General features: G+C 42.6%; 1 protein-coding gene across 8 annotated transcripts in view; it reads left to right on the forward strand.

The window, feature by feature from the left end:
- Nucleotides 1–651: 651 nt before the first annotated feature.
- BICD1 (BICD cargo adaptor 1) overlaps nucleotides 652–21,318 on the forward strand; it is a 173,936-nt gene continuing 153,269 nt past the window's right edge. For all 8 annotated transcript variants that reach the window (XM_030481151.1, XM_030481142.1, XM_030481143.1 and 5 more), the window contains exon 1: nucleotides 652–1,521. In XM_030481151.1, the coding sequence (XP_030337011.1) occupies nucleotides 1,309–1,521 (213 nt within the window). In that variant the 5' untranslated portion in view covers nucleotides 652–1,308. The remainder of the gene's footprint in view (nucleotides 1,522–21,318) is intronic.

Raw genomic sequence — 21,318 nt, forward strand, 5'->3', positions numbered from 1 at the left:
GACCCTGCTAGTACTTAGAGCAAAACTTGGTCAATATCAATAGGATCAGGTCTCTGTTTGAGGCCATAGTTTGAAGAAACAGTAAATTTGGGTGTAAGACTCCTAGTACCAAACAAAAAAGGCTGTGACATGGGACGTTATGACACTGATCCAGGATGAACTCACTCTTCCAGTTCAAATACGTAAAATGCTCCTAATCCAGTGTGTTAACTTTTTAGTGGCAGGCTTTGTACGGGATCAGTTACTGTCTGTCTGCACTGCTCTAATTTTATGCTGGACGAGTAGCATCTGTCTTTCTGCAGCCACCATAAAACTGACCTAATCTATGCATCAGGTCCTCCAGTGAATTTGACAGAGAAACAATGGTGTGGCCGCATCTGACCTGAATCAGTTGTGTCCTGCTGTCTAATCAGTGGCGCAGAGATCTTGCACTAACTCTTATGGAAGTGTGGCCTTAGCTCAATGCCCCCATCCCGCTGCTGTTTCACACCCAGGTTTCCTTGCCCATTCCCACGTGCATCCACCGGGGACAGGGAAGGGAGCGGATAGCTCTTGCTTCCCAGTTTCCCGAAATGGCAGGGGAATACTTGAGGCTGTCCTCCCGCAGTTCACTGGGCTGCATCTCCCTATTTTTACCAGCGCGGCCGCTATCGCGGCCACCGCTACAACACGCTGAGAAAAACCGAGAGCCGCTAAAACCGCATCGGGGCTGCCAGCCCAGCTCCTCTACCCGGGGCTCAGGAGAAAGGGACCCAGGCCATGACACCTCAGTGAGAGGTGCGCTGCCTGCACCCACTGCTCCGGGTGCCTCTGTCCGCAGTCCAATGCTGTTCCCCCTCTCCCCCGGCGGGGAATGCCAAACCTGAGGACGCTGTCGTCTTAAAGAGCGCAGTGGAGGGAGGGACCGTGTGGAAGGGAGGCGGAGGTGCCGGCTCCCTGGGAGGAGGCGGGCGCCAGCACCAGCATCTCCCCACCAGCCGCCGCACTCGCCGCCCCGGCCTCCAGCGCGCCGCCGCCTCCGGGGGCAGCGGCGGCTCTCCCGCCCGGCCGGCCCAGGCAGCCCGGGGCAGCTGTAGGGCCGGGGGGAGGCGAGTGCGGCCTCGCCGCCTCCGGGGCGGCGGAAGGGGGGGGCGCGGCTGCGGCGGGGCGGCCCTTCCCCGCGCTCGGCGCCGGCTGCCGCAGGCGGCCCGGCCCCCATCTACATCCTCATCTCCTCCATCCCCAGGCCGGCGGTGCCGGTGCCGGTGCCGCCCCTCGGCCGCGCCCGCCCCCCGGCTGCCTCGGCGGCGCGGCAGTGCCGGCGGGGCTATGGCTGCGGAGGAGGTGCTGCAGGGCGCGGACCATTACAAGAGCGAGATCGAGCGGCTGACTCGGGAGCTCTCCGAGACGACCCATGAGAAGATCCAGGCGGCGGAGTATGGGCTGGTGGTGCTGGAGGAGAAGCTCACCCTCAAGCAGCAGTACGACGAGCTGGAGGCGGAGTATGACGGCCTCAAGCAGGAGCTGGAGCAGCTGAAGGAGGTGAGCGAGCCCAGGCTTTTGTCTCTCCCTGCTGCCCCGAGCCTTGCTGCCGGGTGCAGGGAAGTGCGGGGAGCGCCCCACGCGTGTCCGTGCCCGCAGCCCCATGAAGGTGGGCGAGCAACGGCGCCCGGGCCCTGGAGAGGCTGCGGGATGCGTGGGGTAGGGAGGAGGGGTTTCCCGGGGCTCGGGATCAGCAGGGACCTAAAGACGGGTTACACAAGACTGCAACCCCCTGCCCTGGGAAATTTCCTAGGAAGCCGTCCCAACTTCTGGTGACAGGCGTTTGCAGCAGTGGAGGGGGCCTTCAGTCATACCTGCATCGTCCAAGGCTTTTGTTTTTAGGAGGAGGAAATTAAACAGCCCATAGGATGAGAGCTGAGCAAACCTAACATGTAAGGACTCCGGCTCTATGTAAACAGTTGTCTGCAGTGTGTGAGGAGAGAGACATTTCATTCTGAAGTTATTTATAGACTTGCTTTATTCTGCCAGTGAGGGGAATTGCTGCCATTGAGAGGAGGGGAAGTAGCCATACAATAGTCCCGAGGTCACCCCCCATCAGTGGAAATTAAACTTCTGCGTCATGCTGAAAGGGTGAAATATTTGATTGGAGCCGTGTTTCTGGTTTATCTTTCAAATGTGTTTTTGTAACATCCAATGTATGAAGCAGGTGAGTGCTACATCTTACCTTTCAGCTTCACTAAACATGACTCTGAAAAATCATCACTCTTACTATGTTCTTCGTGGAGGGAAGTAACTTGAGATCGATACAATGCACATACATGAGAGCTGCAGAAGAGGTACACACATATGCAGCGCTCGTATCTCTACATTTTATGGTGTTTTAATTCTATCTTAGAATGTAACCAATTACATACTTTGTAAAGAGAAGATAAAGTATCAAACATATAGTATCCCAAATTCAAAAGGTATCTTTTTGTTCTACAAAAATGTATTGCTATCTATAATGTGCAGAAATTCTGTTCAGTTAGAAATCATGAACATATTCCATATTGAGGGAAGCCACTTAATAAACCTAGGGTATATACGAGTACATTCTTTAGAATACTAACCAATGCACTTTGAGGAATATTTTTAATAAAATAAAGGTTTCGTTTTACTTGCAGGTAAATGAGTTATGCCACAGACTTGGTTCAGTGTCCAGAAGAGTTGGAAAAAAAAAAAAAATCTATGTTCAATAAGAAGAATAAAGCTGTTTTTCAGAAAAAACCCTATTGATCTCCTTAAACTTGATCTCTGCCTCCCCACCCCCCTGAGGCTATGTGGTAGGCTCAGGACTTTGAGACCACAGGTTGAGGGATAGAGATACATAACTTGCACTGGCAGGAAGGCAGTGCTATTTGAAATGACCTGGCAGTAATAAGGGAACAGAATTAAGGGAGAAATGTGCAATGGAATTTCAAGGGGAGAAAAAAAAAAGGAAAGAGATAAGCAGATTTGCAGTTAGCTGTTTTCCCATCATATAATGTACAAAAGATTACTTCTTCTGAAGATCAGAAACCAGGATGGCACATGGGTGTAAATGGCCCCAGATAGAAGAGATAAGGCAAGGGATTGAGTTGACATTATTAAGCTAGAGGATTAGTCAACACGATTAACTGAAATCAAAGATGGGCACAAATTCTCTTTCTGTTTACCTCCTGTGAAAGTCAATGGGATTGCATGGTCTGCAGCCCAGAATGTCTCCTGTGGGGCTGTGCCTTCATGCTGTGCCAACCACAGCATGAACACTGAGGATATCCATGGAGAGAGGAAGAGGAGAAATCCTGTAGCTTGCCTGATGCCAAGAAAGAGTGGAGCCTTTCCAGTTTCCAGTCCAGGCCTGGGGCTCTCAATTCCAGTGCTTTCCTTAGCTGCAGGTAGGATGTTTCCGTCCCCCACCTAGCTGCAAGAGATTTTTTCCTTGCTTCTAACCTCTGTAGGAGAAACCACATTGATTCTTATTGCACATGCAGCCCTGCGAAGGAGAATTTGCTCATATCGCTTCCAGTTGCTGTAGTCTTCTAGCTTCTCAGTTACCTGTTTGCATTATGACTGTTCCCCGAGCACAGATCAGACTCATCGCTGTGAGACATAAGCAAATGCTGCCTCTGACAACACTGGAGAGGCAGATTTCAGGTAGTTTGGGCAAACAGTGTAGTGGAGACTTGGGGATGTAGCTTTTGGGGATGTAGAGTTCTATCTGAAAGCACACAAAGTGGCAGAAGTCCAAAGACAGCTTTTTTTTAATGAAGGCTCTGTCCAAGATGGGTGGAGGAGTGTCTTTGTGTACCTTCTTTGTGTACCTTCTCCATCAGGCCCTGCAGAGGATGTGCTGGACGATGGCCTGGGTGAGGTATGCATGGTGGGATGTCAAAACGCCATGACTGACTAAAGGGAGCTAGTAAGACTCCCAGTATGTCAGCAGGGATCTGTACTTCTGCTCTTACCTCACTATATCTGCGGCCTCTCTGAAGACGTACTGAAGTATAGAAATTAGACCTCAGGTTTGCACTGAAACAAATAGTTTATCCATTCATGAGGAATAGTAGGTGCAAGAGTGTGGGCAGGATTATTCTTAGGACTGTTACATCACCTGCGGACCTTCTCTGAACAGATTCAATTACTGGGGTAGAATTTTATTGAGGCAAGTCTTCATTTTGCAACTGTTTCATTATTAAATTCTTGTGTTCTGTTGTTAGGAGCTCATTGTATTTATTGCTCAGCAAACAGAGCTGCCCATCTTTAAGTACTCAGTCATGGCTTAGCAGTCGAGGATTTGAAGTCTTTTCCCATGCTCCTTGGCAGTTCAAAACTCCAGTGAACTTCAGCGGGGCCTTTTTCATATAGGTTGCAATACAGAGCCTCGACTATACAATAATTTCCACTGCTGGAGAATGGGATGGGAAAGTAAGACCATTATAGGATGTTGAAGCAAAAGCAAATTGCAATACATTACATTAAATATTAATACTTGTATACAGGATATGTGGTATCCACCTTGCAATATGAATTGTTTCAGTAATCTCTGATGTTTCTTGTGCTGTATTTGGAGGACTCTGCTTTAGACTAAGACTTTGATGTTTTGGGCCATGAGATTGATTTACATTACAAAAACTTTGAAGTTTTAATCAGTGACCTAAGAAGGACTACTTCTTCCAAATTAGAGCAGTTATTACGCATGTAAGCTGTCCAGGAAAGACACGATACATCTATCAGCTACGAACCTTACGTTTTCGAAAATGAACTGAATGGTAGGAATGTGAAAAGGTAAACTCTCTTGTGTTGGCTTTAACAGCACTCAGTGTTACGAGATGGAGTACTTGTGGTCCTGATGCTAGGCAAGATTGTAGTGTTAAACAAAACATTGTTACTTTAAAAGCTTTTTATTTATTTATTTTTTCTTTATTTTTATTTTTATTCAGCCTGTAAATGATGTGTCTGTGTTTTGTTTAATTACATCTCGAACTAGTGGAATTTTGGGCTGTTAGTAAAAACACTATGGTTTTGGGGCCTTTGTTCAGAAAGTTACTCTAGCAGATGTGCCTTTTAACCTGGAGTTCGTAAGAATGCAGAAAATAAGACTCATTGCTACTAGTCATGGGATTGAAGGTTGCCTGTTTTCACTGTCTTGCTGAATTGGGAGTTTAATCACTAGCATATTTTGTGAAAAACATTTTCCAGCAGTTTTAGTATCTGGTCTTACATGGTCACATTGCATTTGCTGTAAGGATAATGTTTGTTGTTTTCATTCTTTTAATGAAGTGTGAAATGGCTTCATATTGATCTTGCCTGGGCTATCTGCTGTGGCTGTCCCTGCTTGAGCAGGGGGATGGATGAGATGATCTCAAGAGGTCTCTTCCAACCTCAACTGTTCTGTGACTAATTCCCGTGCACTGGTGGCCTGTAATATTATTAAAGGGGAGAAATATCAGTCACATCCAGTAATAACAAAATGGGCATGGAAGGCGGCTTAGGTATCCAACTCCACCAGACAGTTGGGCCTGGAAAATTCTAAGCAGATATTTCTCTTTCGGAATCAAACCATGAACATTAGCAGCTGAGTAGATCCTCAAGTCCCTGTCTTTGAGTCTCTTTCTGACTGACTAATTTAGGCAATATCCCACTTGGCTTCTTGGCTTTTATATGTTGCATTCTATGGAGACAAACTGTTCCACTGAAATGCATATTGAGCTGCCTATCTGATTTCCAGGTTGAAGATGCACTTTGGTGTTTGCTTTATTTAAATGCAATTATCTTTGGTAAATTATTGGAAACCAGGTTATTGGTGAGCAGCCCAATCCTTGGCAGGTCAAAATTTCTTGTGTTCTTTATCTCACAAAGATGTTGTGAATCAATGATTATGATCAATGATTATGAAGTACTTAGTTTATTAATAGGCCTTCCACAAACATTTCTTGCTCTGTGACTGAAAAGAGTTTTTGAGGAACAGAGCTGAAGGTCTCTCTGGCAGCTTCTTTTCTGTTCTGCTCTTCCCTGCACTACTTTAATGCAGGTGACTCAAGCTCCATTTTCCCACTCTTCTGACGTGTTGCTACCCCTCCAGCTCCCCCACTGTCCTCCAAAGCCTCTTGCACGTCTGCTACTGGAGCCACCTCTGGCTCTTCCATCTTTGACGTGTACAGTTGGTGGGACTTCTCTGGACCCAAAAATGACAGAAGAGGGAAAGACTCCCTATCCCAATACAGCCTTGTTAAATGAGGATTGCTCTACACACCTGTCTGCATCACAGGATGCTTAGAGAAGTGTGAGCAGCTCCTAAATCCCAATGAGATGTTCTGAATTCTCACCAAACCTGAATGTGTCCCAAATATATAACTTGGGAGCTGTGAGCTGATGCCAAGTCAGTATATCTTTACACCTCCTTCCAGTGACAGCATCTGTGGGCTTGTGCCAGATGAGGCTGAACATTTTCAGATTGACCTTATCTCAACAGTTTGTCCTTGGTGTCTGTTCACGTTGTGTCACTCAGAAAGGCCCTGCTGCCTAGCACCCAGCTCGAAGATGAGGAAAGGGCAAGGGTGAGTGAGCTGCAGACCTGGAGGGACAGTACTCAGATGCTCTTTGCAGCATTGTCTCCTCCAGAGCCCACCCAACACTACCTCTGTCTCTAAGGCATACACTACTAATGGAAGAGCAATTAATTTTGGGGGGTGCTCTTATAAGGAATGCCTTAGCAAAAGCAAGCAGCACCTTGCAAGGCTTTCATTCAGTTGTGACAGGCTGGGAACTGGCTGGCTGGGGATCAGGTCTATGGCAATGGATTTGGGGATGCTGGAGGACAGCAAGCTGAGCATGGACCAGCAGTGTGCCCTGACATTGAGAAGGCTAACAGCATCCTGGACTGTTTTTAGCAGAAGCATAGCTTGCAGGTTGAGAGAAATGATTATCACTTTCAAATTGATACTTGTTAGACCCCATCTAGAAAACAGCATCCAGTTTTGGGCTCCCCTGCTGCAAGAAAGTTGTGAATAAACTGGACCGAGTTCAGCAAAGGACCACCAAGATGGTCAAGAGCTGAAGCACCAGCGCTGAGGAGAGGCTAAGGGGGCTGAGCTTGTTCAGCCTAGAAATAAAAAAAGCTGTGGGGGACCCAGCAGCAGCCAGCTCATACATGCAAGTTGGCTATTGAGAAGACAGGCTCTTCACGGTGGTGAATGGTGGTAAGACAAGAGACAACTGACATAAGTTGAAACTAGACTGAATTTCAGGTAGAGGTGCTTCCCCCTGAGCACGGGCAGTGCCACACACAGAGGCTGTGCAGTCTCCTTCCATGGGGGTTTTCAAGCCCCAACTGGATACAGCCCTAAGTAAGTGGTCTGAGCTCAGAGCTGACTGCTGTGAGTAGGAGTTTGGACTAGAGAAGAAAGGAGGAAGATTGCAAGGGACCTCGAACAATGCAAGGTCTCTGAGGGTGCCCACTGTGCCTAGTGAAATTCCCGTAGCAGCTTGCGGTGAGTTAACCAATACATAACAGCATGGTGCCTGGAAACAGTGACTATTAGCTGAGCCATAGCATCACTTCAGGCTTAAATTTCATTTTGTCTTCCTTGTCATTAAGCCTGCATTGACCTGGGGTTACTAAGGGTATAGTTTGATGTGCACATCTCTCAGCAAGACAACCCTGCATCTCCCTTTGTCATTCTGCCCCTGTTCTGGCTCTCAGCTGTGCAACTGTTTATACTGTCACACCAGGGTAGGAAACTGACCTAAGTTAAAAATAACTGAGGAGGGGGTGTATGCTATCTGTAACCCAGATTGAACCAGATCATGTAACCACATGTACCTGTATTGCCAAAAAGTCAGTATGATGGTAGGAATGAATGCTGAGGAAAGGGGGACGGGATGAGCTGCTTAAACAAGTACTGATGTTAAGAGATGCTCATCAAATTACAGCAGGATTGCTTCCTCTAAGAGGAAATGAATCCTGTGCGTTAGCCTACAGAAAACATAAGCAGCTGAAATCATCTTAGGGGAAATTAGAGCTATTGTTGGAGCTTTGGCAGCATGCAAAGAAATATGTAGATGAACCTTCCAGTAATTGCATTGTATCCTTATGAGCAAGTACAGATAAACGTGATTTTAGTCCTCCAACAGCAGCCAACCCTTAAACAATGATAGTCAGCTTTAAACACTGGGGACTCACATACTCCTCAAATAAATCTAAATAAAGTTCAATTTGTTTTCTCCCAATAGTTAAATTATTTTCTTAATTTCACTCCTTCACCTAAGAAATCCCTCTCTAATCTGAGGGATTCTGATTGAATCAGTCATCTGGGTTGAACTCCTCAGAGCTAACTGGAAGTGGCAACTGGATTCTATGTCATGAAAATGTTATTTTTCCATAGGTTTTCTAGAAAATATTGGATTAGTACCAAATCTAAAATAACTGATTGAGGTGTTAATGTGTGAGACAGGCATTATTACTGTGAAGTACTTCCTGTCTAAGAGTCAAGAATGTAAAATTAAGGTTCACTGGAGAGATTTTAATCTAAAGGTCCACATCTGTTTGGAATTAGTCCTTTTGGAATGGATTAAAAAATACTTTGCTACCATCTTTTCACCTTCCTTTAGGTGAAATGTTTTTCCTTTCCTTCTGTGTTGCATTGTGAATTTTCTTTCTTAGGGGTGTACGTGCAGTCTGTATGCACAACAGCAGCCAGATCGAACACCTGGCTTTATTGAAAGTGCAACTAGGGGCAAAACGATGGTGGAGAAAATAAGATTTGGCATAAACCAGTAATTTGTGAACATTCATCATGGTATAATGAGCTTTCTCAAAGTCAGATGGACAGTGTAAATTTGCACCTGGGCAACTTTTGTATACCTTATGGAATTGGAGAAAAATATACATGCAAGATCATATGTTTTTCTGGCTGTATTGAGGGCTTCTAGAAAAAGAGCTTTCTTTTTGAACAACCTCTCAGTTTTTCAAATGAGCTCAAATGAGCTCATTCTTCAGCACCTCATTTTCTCTGTTATTGCATTGGTGTTGCATTTAGCATATGGACAACGGGAATAAAATGTGATTCATCACTTGTTCCTGCATCCCTCATGGCTCTGCTACATTGTAGGGCTTTGCTGCACAGTTGCCTTTGCTATGGATTTCCCTTCCATATTTATCGGATACCTGAGGGGGTAATGTTTAATTCAATATGATTCTGTACTGTACATTTTTTTTTTCATTGGGATGATTTTAATTTATAATGGCAGAGGCTGAAAAGCATGCATTCATTTCTGCTGAACTGTCTTACATTTGTGGCATGACTTTCATAGCCCTCTTCTTTCCTCATTTCCTTGTGAACTCAACAACACTCTATTTATGGGGGAGGCTATTTTCTTAATTTAGAGGAATTGATATGTCATGTAGAGACATGAATGTGCCCTTTGTCGCTTTACCCACTTGCATCACTAGCAGCAGATGACTATGAGGAGAAACCACCAATTTTTCATACTGTACTGTGAAAGTGGTCCATGAGTACAGATCAGCTACAGATGGAAGTAGTTACGGCTAGTTAGAAGGTGAAAAATGCATCTCAGCAAGGGCAGGTGCCTAAAGCTGAAGCAAGCAGGTAGAAATTAAGATGGATTGCAGATTAGTGTTTTAAAGGGGACTCTACTTCTCTGCAGAGGGTAACATTAAAAATAACTTTGGGATTATAAGATTTGTGTTTCTGAATTTCTTTCACTATCAAAATTTAATTAACTTAAAAGAAAAGCAGGCCACTGTCCTAAATCTGTGGTTTTGGGACAGACCTGTGAAAACTATTAGCACTCAATGGCTTTCACCAAGAGTGAAATTGGTCCACTCCTGTTTTTTGCATCTCTCTTGTGGTTCCTTCTCTGTCTGCAGCCCATCATTTTCTGCCTCTCATTCTTGCACAGCATTCGTCTCCTGCTCATGATTTATGTACTTTTAAATCTTCTTTTTTTTTCAATCTTTTCCCTACATCTTAATTAGTGTTGATTTGCTGCTCTGTAAGACATGGAGCTGAATTTTTTATATTAAAGACCCTTTTTGTCATTGTGTGAATGTAAGAAATCTAACCATTTGTGGCAGACTAGTCTTCCATACCATGCTCATATATTGCAATGACATGAGGGAATCTTAGAAATACTTAGAAATGTTGTTTTAGCATAGGCCGAAAATGAAAGAGCAGAGGATTTGTCAGTTCTGCTTTGTAGCAGCCTCGCCATTAAAATAATCCTTGAAAAGATCACTTTTAAGGCAGCTTTAACATTGGGTTGGCTGTGTGAGTGCACAGGAATAAGATACCTTTTCATAAGGATTTGCAAAAAAATCAGCCTTTAAAAAAGTTATTATTATTGTATGGTTTCTGGGGTTGTTTATTTATTTAACCCCAGACAGGAAAATTGATGCCCACTGAGGTTAGGTAATGCACTCAGCCCTTGTGATCAGTGCCAGGAGTGGGGCCCATTGCCCACATAGTCCTGCCATACTGTATCCATTGCTCTCACCCTCCTGAATCACACCTAATTTGCCTCTACACTGTATAGATGTGTTAAAGCCACTACACAGCAAGTAGTTTTCCAGTGCTAGCAGTAATATATGCAGTACTGTGCTTAACCAAAAAGCATAAAAGATGTCCTCAGTTACCAGGGTTGGTCACCATTCGCTTCAGTCAATCACTTCTGGGGACATTTCAACTAAATTATATAAACTCCATCTTTCTTTGCTGTTCTTTTTTCATCTGTGTTTGTTTAATTTTGTGATCTCTCAGAGTGCACAGGAGACACATGGTTAGCAGGGGCAATGCCGCAAGTTAGGTATGCAACTCTGGGAAGTTTATCCACACCATACAGCCTTTTTCCTTGGTTTCCCTAGTCACTCTGGATGGATTTAAAAGTTTGTGTACTGCGAATGAACTGTGAATTGCTCTTTGTCATTGCTGAATAATGGCTACATCCATGGAGGGAAGCTGGAGGTTGTTAACAGCTGCAATTTTAACTTCTGTTTTGGATGCTTAGAGAAGGATAACAGGCTCCTTGTCCATCTTTGTAAAGCTCAGATAGGAAGAGGGGAAAGGATCAGCGAGCCTCTAAGAATAACAGTAAGAATTTGGGTCAAGCAAAGGGAACAGGTGGCTTGGTGAAATAATTCATTTATAAAAGCTTGGCTGTTGGCCAAACATGGACACAGCATGATTTGGATTTAATCTTGCTTAGGACTGGAGTCTTGTCTACTCAGATCCACATGGCAAGATGCAGGATGTCAAAGTGCACTGAATCCTGGCCCCGTGTTATCAGCAAGACAGAGCTCTCAACTTTTCTGGGATTCAAGGCTTAGGAGAGCTAGAGCATTTGGTACGGGGGGACATGGAGAGTTCACAACTGTGTTAAACTGTCTGTGCAGGCATAACCTCTAGTTCTCAATTTGATTGCTACTCCAGGATACAACTGTTGTCCAACTTGAGTCTGTGATTCCTCTTATTAAAAATGTGCTCGCAATAGCTTGTAACTCGTACAATTCATAGTATTAATAAAGACAAGTTGGTTTGTTTTTTTTTTTTGTTTTTTTTTTTTTTAATGTGAGTGGGAGAAGTTTTTCTCATACCCTGAATACCTCACGGAGTTTTTACAAAGCATTAAAAGGTTGCATTGGTCTGGATAATTCCAGGTGTTTGCACAGCAATGGCAAACATGCAGAGCTCATCCAAGTTTAGTTGAGGGCAACATTTGCCTTCAGTCCTTTCTTTCTGTGATAACTGCATGTGATTTCCACCTACAAACAGTTAGGAAAGGTTTCATTTAAGCACCTCATGTGAAGAGTGCTATCTCTAACAATACACCATATATTCAGGATTATGCCTCAGGATCATCTACAGCAGGTATGACTTGAAGACCTGGCTACATGGGTAAGTAAAAGATAAAGCAGGGCTATGATTTAATTGTTGAGTCTCTGCCCATCACCTGCTGGCAAACAGCACTGTCATCAAGATGTAAGTGATAAAATCTATTATAAACTGAGAATTCAGATTTCTTCCCACCGAAAAATGGAGAACTGACGTAACTATAATTACTGGATCTCAAACATGTGATCTTGTTCTTGCAGGTTGATGAATTTTCATAACTCTGCTGAACTTCAGTAACTGATCATGTGCATGCATTTGGCTAGTCCCAAATGTATAAGGGCAAGAGAAAAAAAAAAAAAACAAACAACAAAACCAGAACAACAAACATAAAACCCAGCAGAAACGTGGGGGAAAGAGTTTTCAACTGACATGTATCTTCCATCTGCAGTAAGCTAAAAATGTGCACTAGATCAATTACTAATCCATAAAATCTCAGTCATAAATCTGGGTCCTTGGTGACAAATTTTTAAGTAAAATGTAAGGGTATGGTAACAAGGACTCCTTTGTAAAATAAAGTGTATGATATACAGCTATATATAAGAGAAACAGTAGTTAGATGGAATATAATTGTCTATTTATACCAGTATGGGAGATGGAGGCACATGACATCTGTTAGGAGTGCATTACTTTGGGCATTAGGTAATTCCATTTCTTGGGTATTAGGTAAGTTGTTATTTTTTCTGCCAGCTAAGGGCTGATGGTTGCCATCTGATAATAACAAAACTTTCACTTAAGATGCTGTAAGCTCAGCTGTGTAAAAATAGTAGCAAATCTGAAAGAACACAGTTGAGTGATAACATTTTTTCCATATGTGCTGAATTTGAAGTTACAATGACATTATGTGTGCTTAGATGTTTATTATTCCTAAAATACTGAGCTTTTAATCCATATTAATTTTATTATTAATCCATGTTAATATGGATTTTTATTAATTTTAATCCATATTAAAATGATATTTGGACCCTAAAGTCTGTATTTTAGTTATCATGGAAAACATTGGGTTTGCTTTAATAAGCAGGCTGAGCAACCTTGTATTGAAACCTATATGACTTCTTTTTGCCCACAAACTTCGAAATTACAGATCACACTTGTCTGGGTGACTATATGTACATTTTGGGATACACGTTTAGGCTTCTGGCTTCAAAAAATTTTACTGTAATCTATTTATGCTGTTTCATGATTTGTGATTTCAAGTATTTTCTATCTTCTTACTTGTGGAGAGATATTTGTTCAAGAATAGAAAATGCATGATGCCTTAAGTATAGCTTTAGCACTTGGTGGTTGAAAAGTACTTTGCTCAGTGCTCCTTGGGCTGACATTAGAGACATTTGGAGTCACGCCTATGTCTTATGGCTGTTGAATTTGCTTTTGCAGCACATTAGACTGATCAGAAGACAAATCTAAAATGAGCATATAAGCCTTCTTTGGGTATAACTAACCCTTTCCCTGGGTATAACAGGAAATGTTGCAGTTAAAGACCATGCTGTGCACATATTTTATTCTGTGAAGATCTCTTATTTGCAAGATTCTTCTTGAAATGTGGCTTCTGGTTTCTTTAGCCATGAGAACTTGAGTTAGGCATCAATGGCTGACACTGGGCTGGGTACTGATAGTTGCTGCTTTCTTGCTGTTGCCTAACCAACAATCTGCTTGTTGATTATTCCACTCTGAAGAAGTGGGTCTGGAAAAGGGGATCCTGAATTCTGCTCCAGAACCCTGTGGCAGAGACTCTTCTCCTGTCAGGTTCCTCAGCTTAGCTGTTTCTTTAGGGAAGCAATCTGTTTAAGAGTGAGAGGCCTCTGTTTCAAGTCTTTTATCACTTATTTTTTTAGCAGAAAGTAATCTACTGCTTGAAAAGGAGTCCAAAATCTGATAAGCACCATTTTTAGAAGCTTGCATTTCAGTGCTTTGTGCTGTCTGTGGAGAAAGGAATTGTAGCTTTGCAAGTGACAGTGTTATGAGTAGTCGAGCACTTACCAGAACGCTGGCACTGTATGGATGCGCAGGAAAGGCCAGAGGGAGTGAGTCAGCATGACCTTGGCTGCTGCCAGAGGGATGGGTATTGCATCCAGCCTCAACAGTCATTGACATTGGTTGGGGTCTTTAGCAGGAAGAGCCTGTGGTGAAATAAAATTCACTGGAGTGTCTGACAGGTGTCACATGTATATAGTAGTAATGAAAGCAGCAGCATAAAACAGTTTGTAGTTATTAACAAGTAATTTCATTAGTAAACAGGCCTAGTTCTTTATTACACTGTGGAAGAACAGACCGCACTCAGTCAAAGCAGAAACAGTCTGAAAAATCGAAATGCTGCTTGTTTCATGAGCTGCTGTTTTGCCTACTAGATCTCAGCAGGGTGGGATAAATTGTTATATATTGCATGACAGTAGCACCTGGGGATTCTGCGATGCCTGGCACAATGAGTTTCAGGCATAAAAATAGAAGATTAGAGATTTTACAGTGGAAATAGACAAACTTGTCAGGGATTTGATGTTAAGGAATAATAAGGGAAATTTACAGACGAGTAATAGAGGCGCAGAAGCTGTGGAGAAATTGGCAGTTCAGGCATAATTTCATGGGAAATCTGTAGTTAAATCACAAGAAAACAGATTTTTCTCCGATCTAGTCCAATCACTTATCTTCCAAAGATCCTTTCATTTTAAAAAGCTGGTCAAGCAGAAAGCCAAAGCAATCAACTGCCCTGTACTCACTGACCAGTGTGTGCACTGGCAGCATCTCCCACAGGTGCCAGTGTGACCAGGCAGGTCATTTAGGAATGGTATTGCTGGTAGGTTTTCTACTGTAGCACAGTCAAAACTTAAGGGAAAATGATTATGGAAACCTCTTCTGTTTCTTAATTCATTATTTGGCAGCATTTCAGTGGCAAAGCCCTTGTCATTAGAGACCATCAATTGCTCTTCACCTGCATCCTGCCTGCTGTGCAACTGCCCCCTTCAACCTACCATCCTTTTGGGGTCCCTATTCCACATATTCTGGTGATCGCAGAGCATGTGGAAAGTACCTGGGATCCCAGAGCACACTGCCATCTCTCACCCTCAGCTGCCCTTTCTGCTCTGCCCTCTCCCCCTCTGGAAGCTGGCTGCTCCTGGCTGCCATTCCAGTCTTCCTACTCCTTCCCACTTATCCCTTTCCCAATCATGACTCTTCTCTTCCATGACTGAGATTTTCACATCAGCATTTAATAATCCCTACAGCTGGTTGAAATGTCTCATTTCTCTTCGCTTTTTCTCCAAATCTGGTTGTTCATTACGGGGGGAGACCAAATTCCAGCCGCCTCTCCCTGCAAAGAATGCATCTCGCTTCTTGTTGCCTGCTGTCGCCGGGTAGCCTCACCCCACAAAGTACCCCTTGTTCCTATTGCTGCATGGGGGAAAGTTAATGACAAGCTTTCCTGTATTGAGCTCCAGCATGTGGGATGCCCTTTACAGTAAGAATATGTGGAAATCTTCATTTAAATCTGTGAGGTGTGACTTTTGCAGTTCTTTGGGAACTCAGGCTGCCTAAAATCTCACAGGGGGTGTTGAGCACTCAATCAGGCTTCTTGCAGAAGTGGTAACGGTTAATGTGGAGCTTGGACTGGGAGTTGGTAGAGGGCAAGCTCTGTGGTGCAAGGCCTGCCCTCGCCCTCCTGTTTGTATAGAATGAACACATTCAGCCTCTATTCTTGGCTGGGACAATTAGGTTCTATGGCAATATGAGTAATTAATAATAATAATGGGGCTCTTCTGTGGATGGTCTGTTAGAAATAATTTCCTTCTGCCAGTTGCTTCTCTAGAATGTGGTTTTGAACTTTAAGATCCTGAAAGAGATAATCGAAACACAAGCAGCTGTCACAAACCTTTAGCTTCGTTTGTGTAGGCAGTGGTGGAAATTCCCAAAACTAAATCACTGGATGGCTCACTGGTTTGTGCAACCTTCGTTGCAGCATTCAACTTTTATGCAACGGACCCTTGTTTGGTTAAAGACTCTTCTCACTAAGAGTGGGTTGCAACTGTCACTACTTTTAATAATGACAAAAAAAGCATAATCATGCAACGCAAACCACTGATCCCCTGTTGTGCTGCACCTGATTCACTATGGAGCGCACAGAATTAGCTCTGTTGTGCACTGCCAGTGCACTGCCATCAGAGTGATCCAGCTGCTGCAGCTGCAAGAGCTAGGCTTTTGTTTCCAGATGTTGTTTCTGAGATGGTGATGACTCTGAATCCTGCCTTTACCCGTGTGGCAGCTGGGGTCTAAAGGCAGGATAAGGCATTTGGTTGCTTTGCCATGTCACAGTCCTTCAGCAACTGTTCTTCACTTCCTTTGCAGGAGGGACACATGAGTGATGGTAGTACAATGTAAGGAACAATATAACATGGATCTTCCTATCAGCATGGTTTGTCAAGGTCTGAAGGATCCTTCTGCCCATCTTCTTCCCCGTATGTAAAGGAAGCTGAACTGTAGAGGCCTTCAGAGACTTCTTCTACAACCTTCTTTGTAGCCTTTGTCAGAACTCTGCCAAAAAAGGCATTAATGACACAAAAGATTAAAGTTAGGTGTCCAAAAGGTACATAATTCCCCCAAATTTTTTATTACTAATAAAAGCCTATTTCTTTAATGAATGCAAGCCAGACTTTTTCAGGAAGCTGACAGATGGTGACATGATGGTGAAGATGAGTATGACTGAGAATGTCACATCGTAATTCGAAGTTTTAGAGTACTGGGCTCAGAGTACCAGTAAGCAATGCAAGAATGCAAGTGTCCTTGGTAGCCTTTTTTGGTAATGAGGGGGACTGTAATTTCTGAAGTTTGGGTTTTTTTTTTTTCAATTCCTGTTACATTTCTACTGTGGTAACCATAGTAATTAACTACAGTTTTGTAGGTTTAAACTATATATGACCAAAACCTCTTCTGGTGACCTGCTTGTTATTATAAAGATCATATTATGGTCCAAGGCACTGGTACTAATATGGAATGTGGTTTTTATCTGTTCTTAGAAGGTATGCAGAGTCAGGCACAACAAGTATTTTTTAATCTTTTTTTTAAAATAAAAATATTTGGCTCCATGACAACACTGTGAATTATGATCTGAATTCTCTGCTGCCATACCTCGCATGAAATCAGCAGAATTATGCTAGCAAAGAATTTGGTCCTTTGCAGTGTGAAGTCACACAACTCTAACAGCGACTGCCATGATGACATTCCCAGAACTATAAGGTGTTTTGATGGGAGGACTTGGCCGCAGGCTGGGAGCACTGGTGACTCAGTGGGCAGTGCTCTGTCTTCTGAGTCAGAAGCAGTGTCCCAGCAGTGCAGTTTGTAGTTTGTTTTTTCTGTCGTTCTTAGGAGATGTAAATCCATCTGCATATTACTTTTTCAAAAGGGAAATTTGTATTTTTGCTGCTTTTGGTAAATTTAATATCAAGGTAGCTACACCAGCTGTCTTTTTTTTTTTTTTTTTCTGTTTGCAGAGCTGGTAGGAGAGATTAATTACTTTTGCAATCTTTATGGTCGTAATATAGAATATCTTTATGGTCATAATTAGTCAACAGATTTCAAGTTATTAGAAAAGGTGAGCCTTTAGGAGCCCATAAGAAACAGGCTAAAACTTGCTGCTTGTTGTATGCCCTGGAGTTAGGTCTAAATTGGTGTTACTAAACTACCATGTCACCTTCCGTGCTGAAATGCATCCTACTGAAGTTTAAAGCCTAATTCCTTTCTCATTTTCAGTTTTGGGATCTGTTTGCAGAAAGGAGATTTTCTTCTATGATGGCTGTGAGAAAGCTTTTGCCCCAGTGCAGTGTAGCATGAAAATGGCAGCAGTGCAAGTGTCAGCTTTTACAAACTGGGCAGCTTCTTACACTGAAATAGATGAGAGCAGAATCTGGTCCTCACGGCTAATCTAGAAGTTGTGCTTTTTTGCAAATGTCAGCTGAAACAATGAGGTAATATATTTTAAAACTCCCTCCAAGTGAACAAATGGTTTGCCAGCCAAATTGCTAACTCTGACATAAGAAAGAAATGTAGGCACATCAGTCCCCAAGTTAATCACCTGTCAGTATGTTGCAGTACATCTTTCAGCATCTGTTCAACATAACTTGAACAAAGGGACCACCAGAAACACTATATAGCTAGGCTTTTTCTCTAATACCTAGGTAGTGAGTTATTACAAAAATACTGTAGAAGTCTAATCTTAAGTTGTGCAAGATGGGGGTGAGGAACTAAGGAGCTTCTGTGTTATGTAGTTCATGAAAATTATTTTACAGGTTATGTCTGAAAACCACTGGCTGTAGAAGGAAACAGGGATAAAATGTATACTTCAGAGATCCACTGTACCCCAAAAAGTCTCAAATATATAAGGTTCCTTTAAGATGCTTGTAGAAGCAAGGCCTTTTAAAGCAACATTAATTTAGCTAAGAAGTGTATGGTCTTGGGTAAAGAGCTCTAGGTGGCCATACTTGAGCAGGGGGTTGAACTAGAAGCCTAGAATGGTTTGGGTTGAAAGGTACCTTAAAGATCATCTCGTTCTAACCCCCTGCCATGGGCAGGGACACCTTCCACTAGACCAGGTTGCTCAAAGCCCCATCCAGCCTGGCCTTGAACACTGCCAGGGATGGGGCAGCCACAGCTTCTCTGGACAGCCTGTTCCAGTGCCTCACCACCCTCACAGTAGAGAATTTCTTCCTAGTGTCTTATCTAAATCTGCCTTCTTTCAGTTTAAAGCTGATCCCTTTTGTCCTGTCACTACCTGCCCTTGTAAAAGACCACCTCCAGAGGTCCCTTACCCCTCAACCATGCTATGAGTCTAAATAAAGGAGTTCTTAAAACTGGCTTCAAAACTCCAGGTGTACATGTGATTGAAATCCATGGAGGATCTTTGCTTCTCCATTTGAATTCTCTCATCACTTTCATAAAAATGAAATAAAGGAAAATAAAGCAAGAGATCAGATATATAAAAGGAGCGTTTCACCAGAGAAGGCTGCACACTGGATTGTCCCCAGCAGAATTAGCTATAAAAACTTGAGGAAGACCTCCTGAACTATATCCCAGCTAGAACCTGGGATATAGGCGTTAGATGAGCACACATTCATTTGGGCTTGTTTGTATGATCTCATTGCTAAAGATTTGTTTAACCATATGTTTGATGAAATGTGCTGGGCTTGTTATTTTTCCTCTTAACTTCATCCAGTAATACGTGTAATCTAAATATGAAACTTCTAGGTATGCAGGTCTCTGATCCCACAGGAACAAATAACATTAAGAGGGTAGATAGAAATTCATGGAATAGCAAGACTGTAAAATGTGTATCCTCTCCACTGAGCTGCACAGGCTTGTATCTACCATGTCTGTAAACTGAGATCTTCTGTGGGGTCTGTGAACCATGACTTCCAGGAGCAAAGGGAGAAAAAAATGGAGAAAGTTGTTTCTCTTTCCCTCAAAAGCAAACAACAACAAATAAACAGCAACTCCCTGTCCTCTCTGTCTCAACGTGCAGTGATTTGTATAAGTTTATAAATGTCGACAAGAACTGGAATCAAATGTAAAAATCTTACTGTTTGCAACAATTACTTGCAAACAGTAAATTACTTGCAAACAGTAAAATATTTGTGATGACAGTAATTTTGGCTGTAATGTAGAATTTAAGCTTGCATATGTAATTGGCTGAAATGAAACAGTTTCTAAATTAAGCTTAAAACAATTTGAAGTGAATTGCAGTATTTCCTTTCAATTCCACTGGAAGCCTTTTTGATTTCCCAGGCTGTCTCAATTTTGCCCACATATCTATGTCATTCCAAGTAGGCAGGTTTTTATCTTGTTTCTAACAGAGGTACGAAGTATTTTGAGAAAGCATGGGCGTAAAAGTTTGTAGTAATCATTCATTTCAAATTGAAATATGATTTGTATCTTCTGCAATAGATTGGTTTGGCCATAATTTCCTGACTTTGGCCATAATAACATAATTTAAAAAAAAAAAAATCCCTATTTTTCCTGTCTATAAATATTTATAGTGACTTGTGAATGAAAGTGAACTGCATTGTGAGATTTTTTTTGTTATGGTAGTCTTCATAAGATGTGCAGGTAATCATGCTCTGTAATGTATGCAACAAAGGACAAGAAAGCAGCAGAAAAATAGTTACAATTTACAGTTGGTAAACTGGACTACCTTTGTCAGCATCAAAAAAGCTGTGTTGCTTGGTATCTGCTAAAGTTCTCATCCAAAGCAACCTAATCAGTTACTGTAGGCTTTATAATATTGACATTTTAGTGAGGCGTTTCTAAGTAAATATTACATTTCTGCATAGTGCTGTATACCTGTGGTAATTACCCTGCCTTAAAGAAGCCTTGTTCATAATTTATGAATGACACAGACATTCCCACAAGTTCTGAATGTTGAAGTCTTATTGTATGTATACACACGCAGTCATGAAGAAGCTCATTTTAAATTCATATGGATTCAGTATTGCATAAAGTGACAGTTTTTAGTGCCAAACATGCAAAGAGATGATCAGGGGAATGTGCCTACATGCATACATGAAATGTGGTGGTGGGTACGGCTGCATTGCTGAATGCCTTACTGGAGGTGAAGTCATTTGTGTGCTCTTAGAGCTGGGTCCCTATCTTCTGGATGAAGCAGTATCTACAGAGCCATTGAATTTTGACAGCATTTTTTTCTAGAGAGAGCACCTCAGGATAAGAGGCTGGTTTGATGCGTTTGGAGAAAACCAGGCTGACCCAGTTTTTCTGCACGATTGGGATTTACAGGAATGAATTTACAGCAGTCCAAAGAGGCCAGGTATACTCACTCTCCCTGAAATCCCACCTCGAGAGCACAGGGATAATTAAGCCTGCAGTCATACACGTTATTCCTGCTGTGGTTTGACTGGAATGAGGAATTACTGCCTTTACCTATTGATCTTCCCTTTCTCATTCCTCACTGGTTGCCTGATTGCTCCTTAATGCAGTTCTGGAGCAAGCATGTGAAAGGGAAACTCTGCAGCCCTTAGCCACAGAGTTTTAGTAATATCATGTGGAAAAGAGAAAAGTAGGGGATTCCTTTTCTTTTCATGGGCTTGGCATAGCAACAGGATCAGGTGAGAAATAAAATAGGCTACAAAGGATAAGGGAAAGGACATAGTCTTGAGGGGTAGGGATGTCCTGTGGTAACAGCAGAGAAGCCATGTGGATCCTGATTAAAAAGCTATAGAATGATCTTAATCAATATTCAAGAAACTATTTCCCTGCCTTAGTTTCCACACCAGAGATAACTACTGCTTTGATCTGTATGTTTCCAGTGCTATGCAAAGTAAAGAGCAGCTGTTTTGAAAGCTTTAGGCAGCCTAACTGCTTCAGCTGTGTGTCCCTGAAGCTGGGCCAGCTCAACAGAGGCCAGCTGACAGCACAG

Source organism: Strigops habroptila, chromosome 3 (assembly GCF_004027225.2).
Source record: "Strigops habroptila isolate Jane chromosome 3, bStrHab1.2.pri, whole genome shotgun sequence".
NCBI lineage: Eukaryota > Metazoa > Chordata > Aves > Psittaciformes > Psittacidae > Strigops > Strigops habroptila.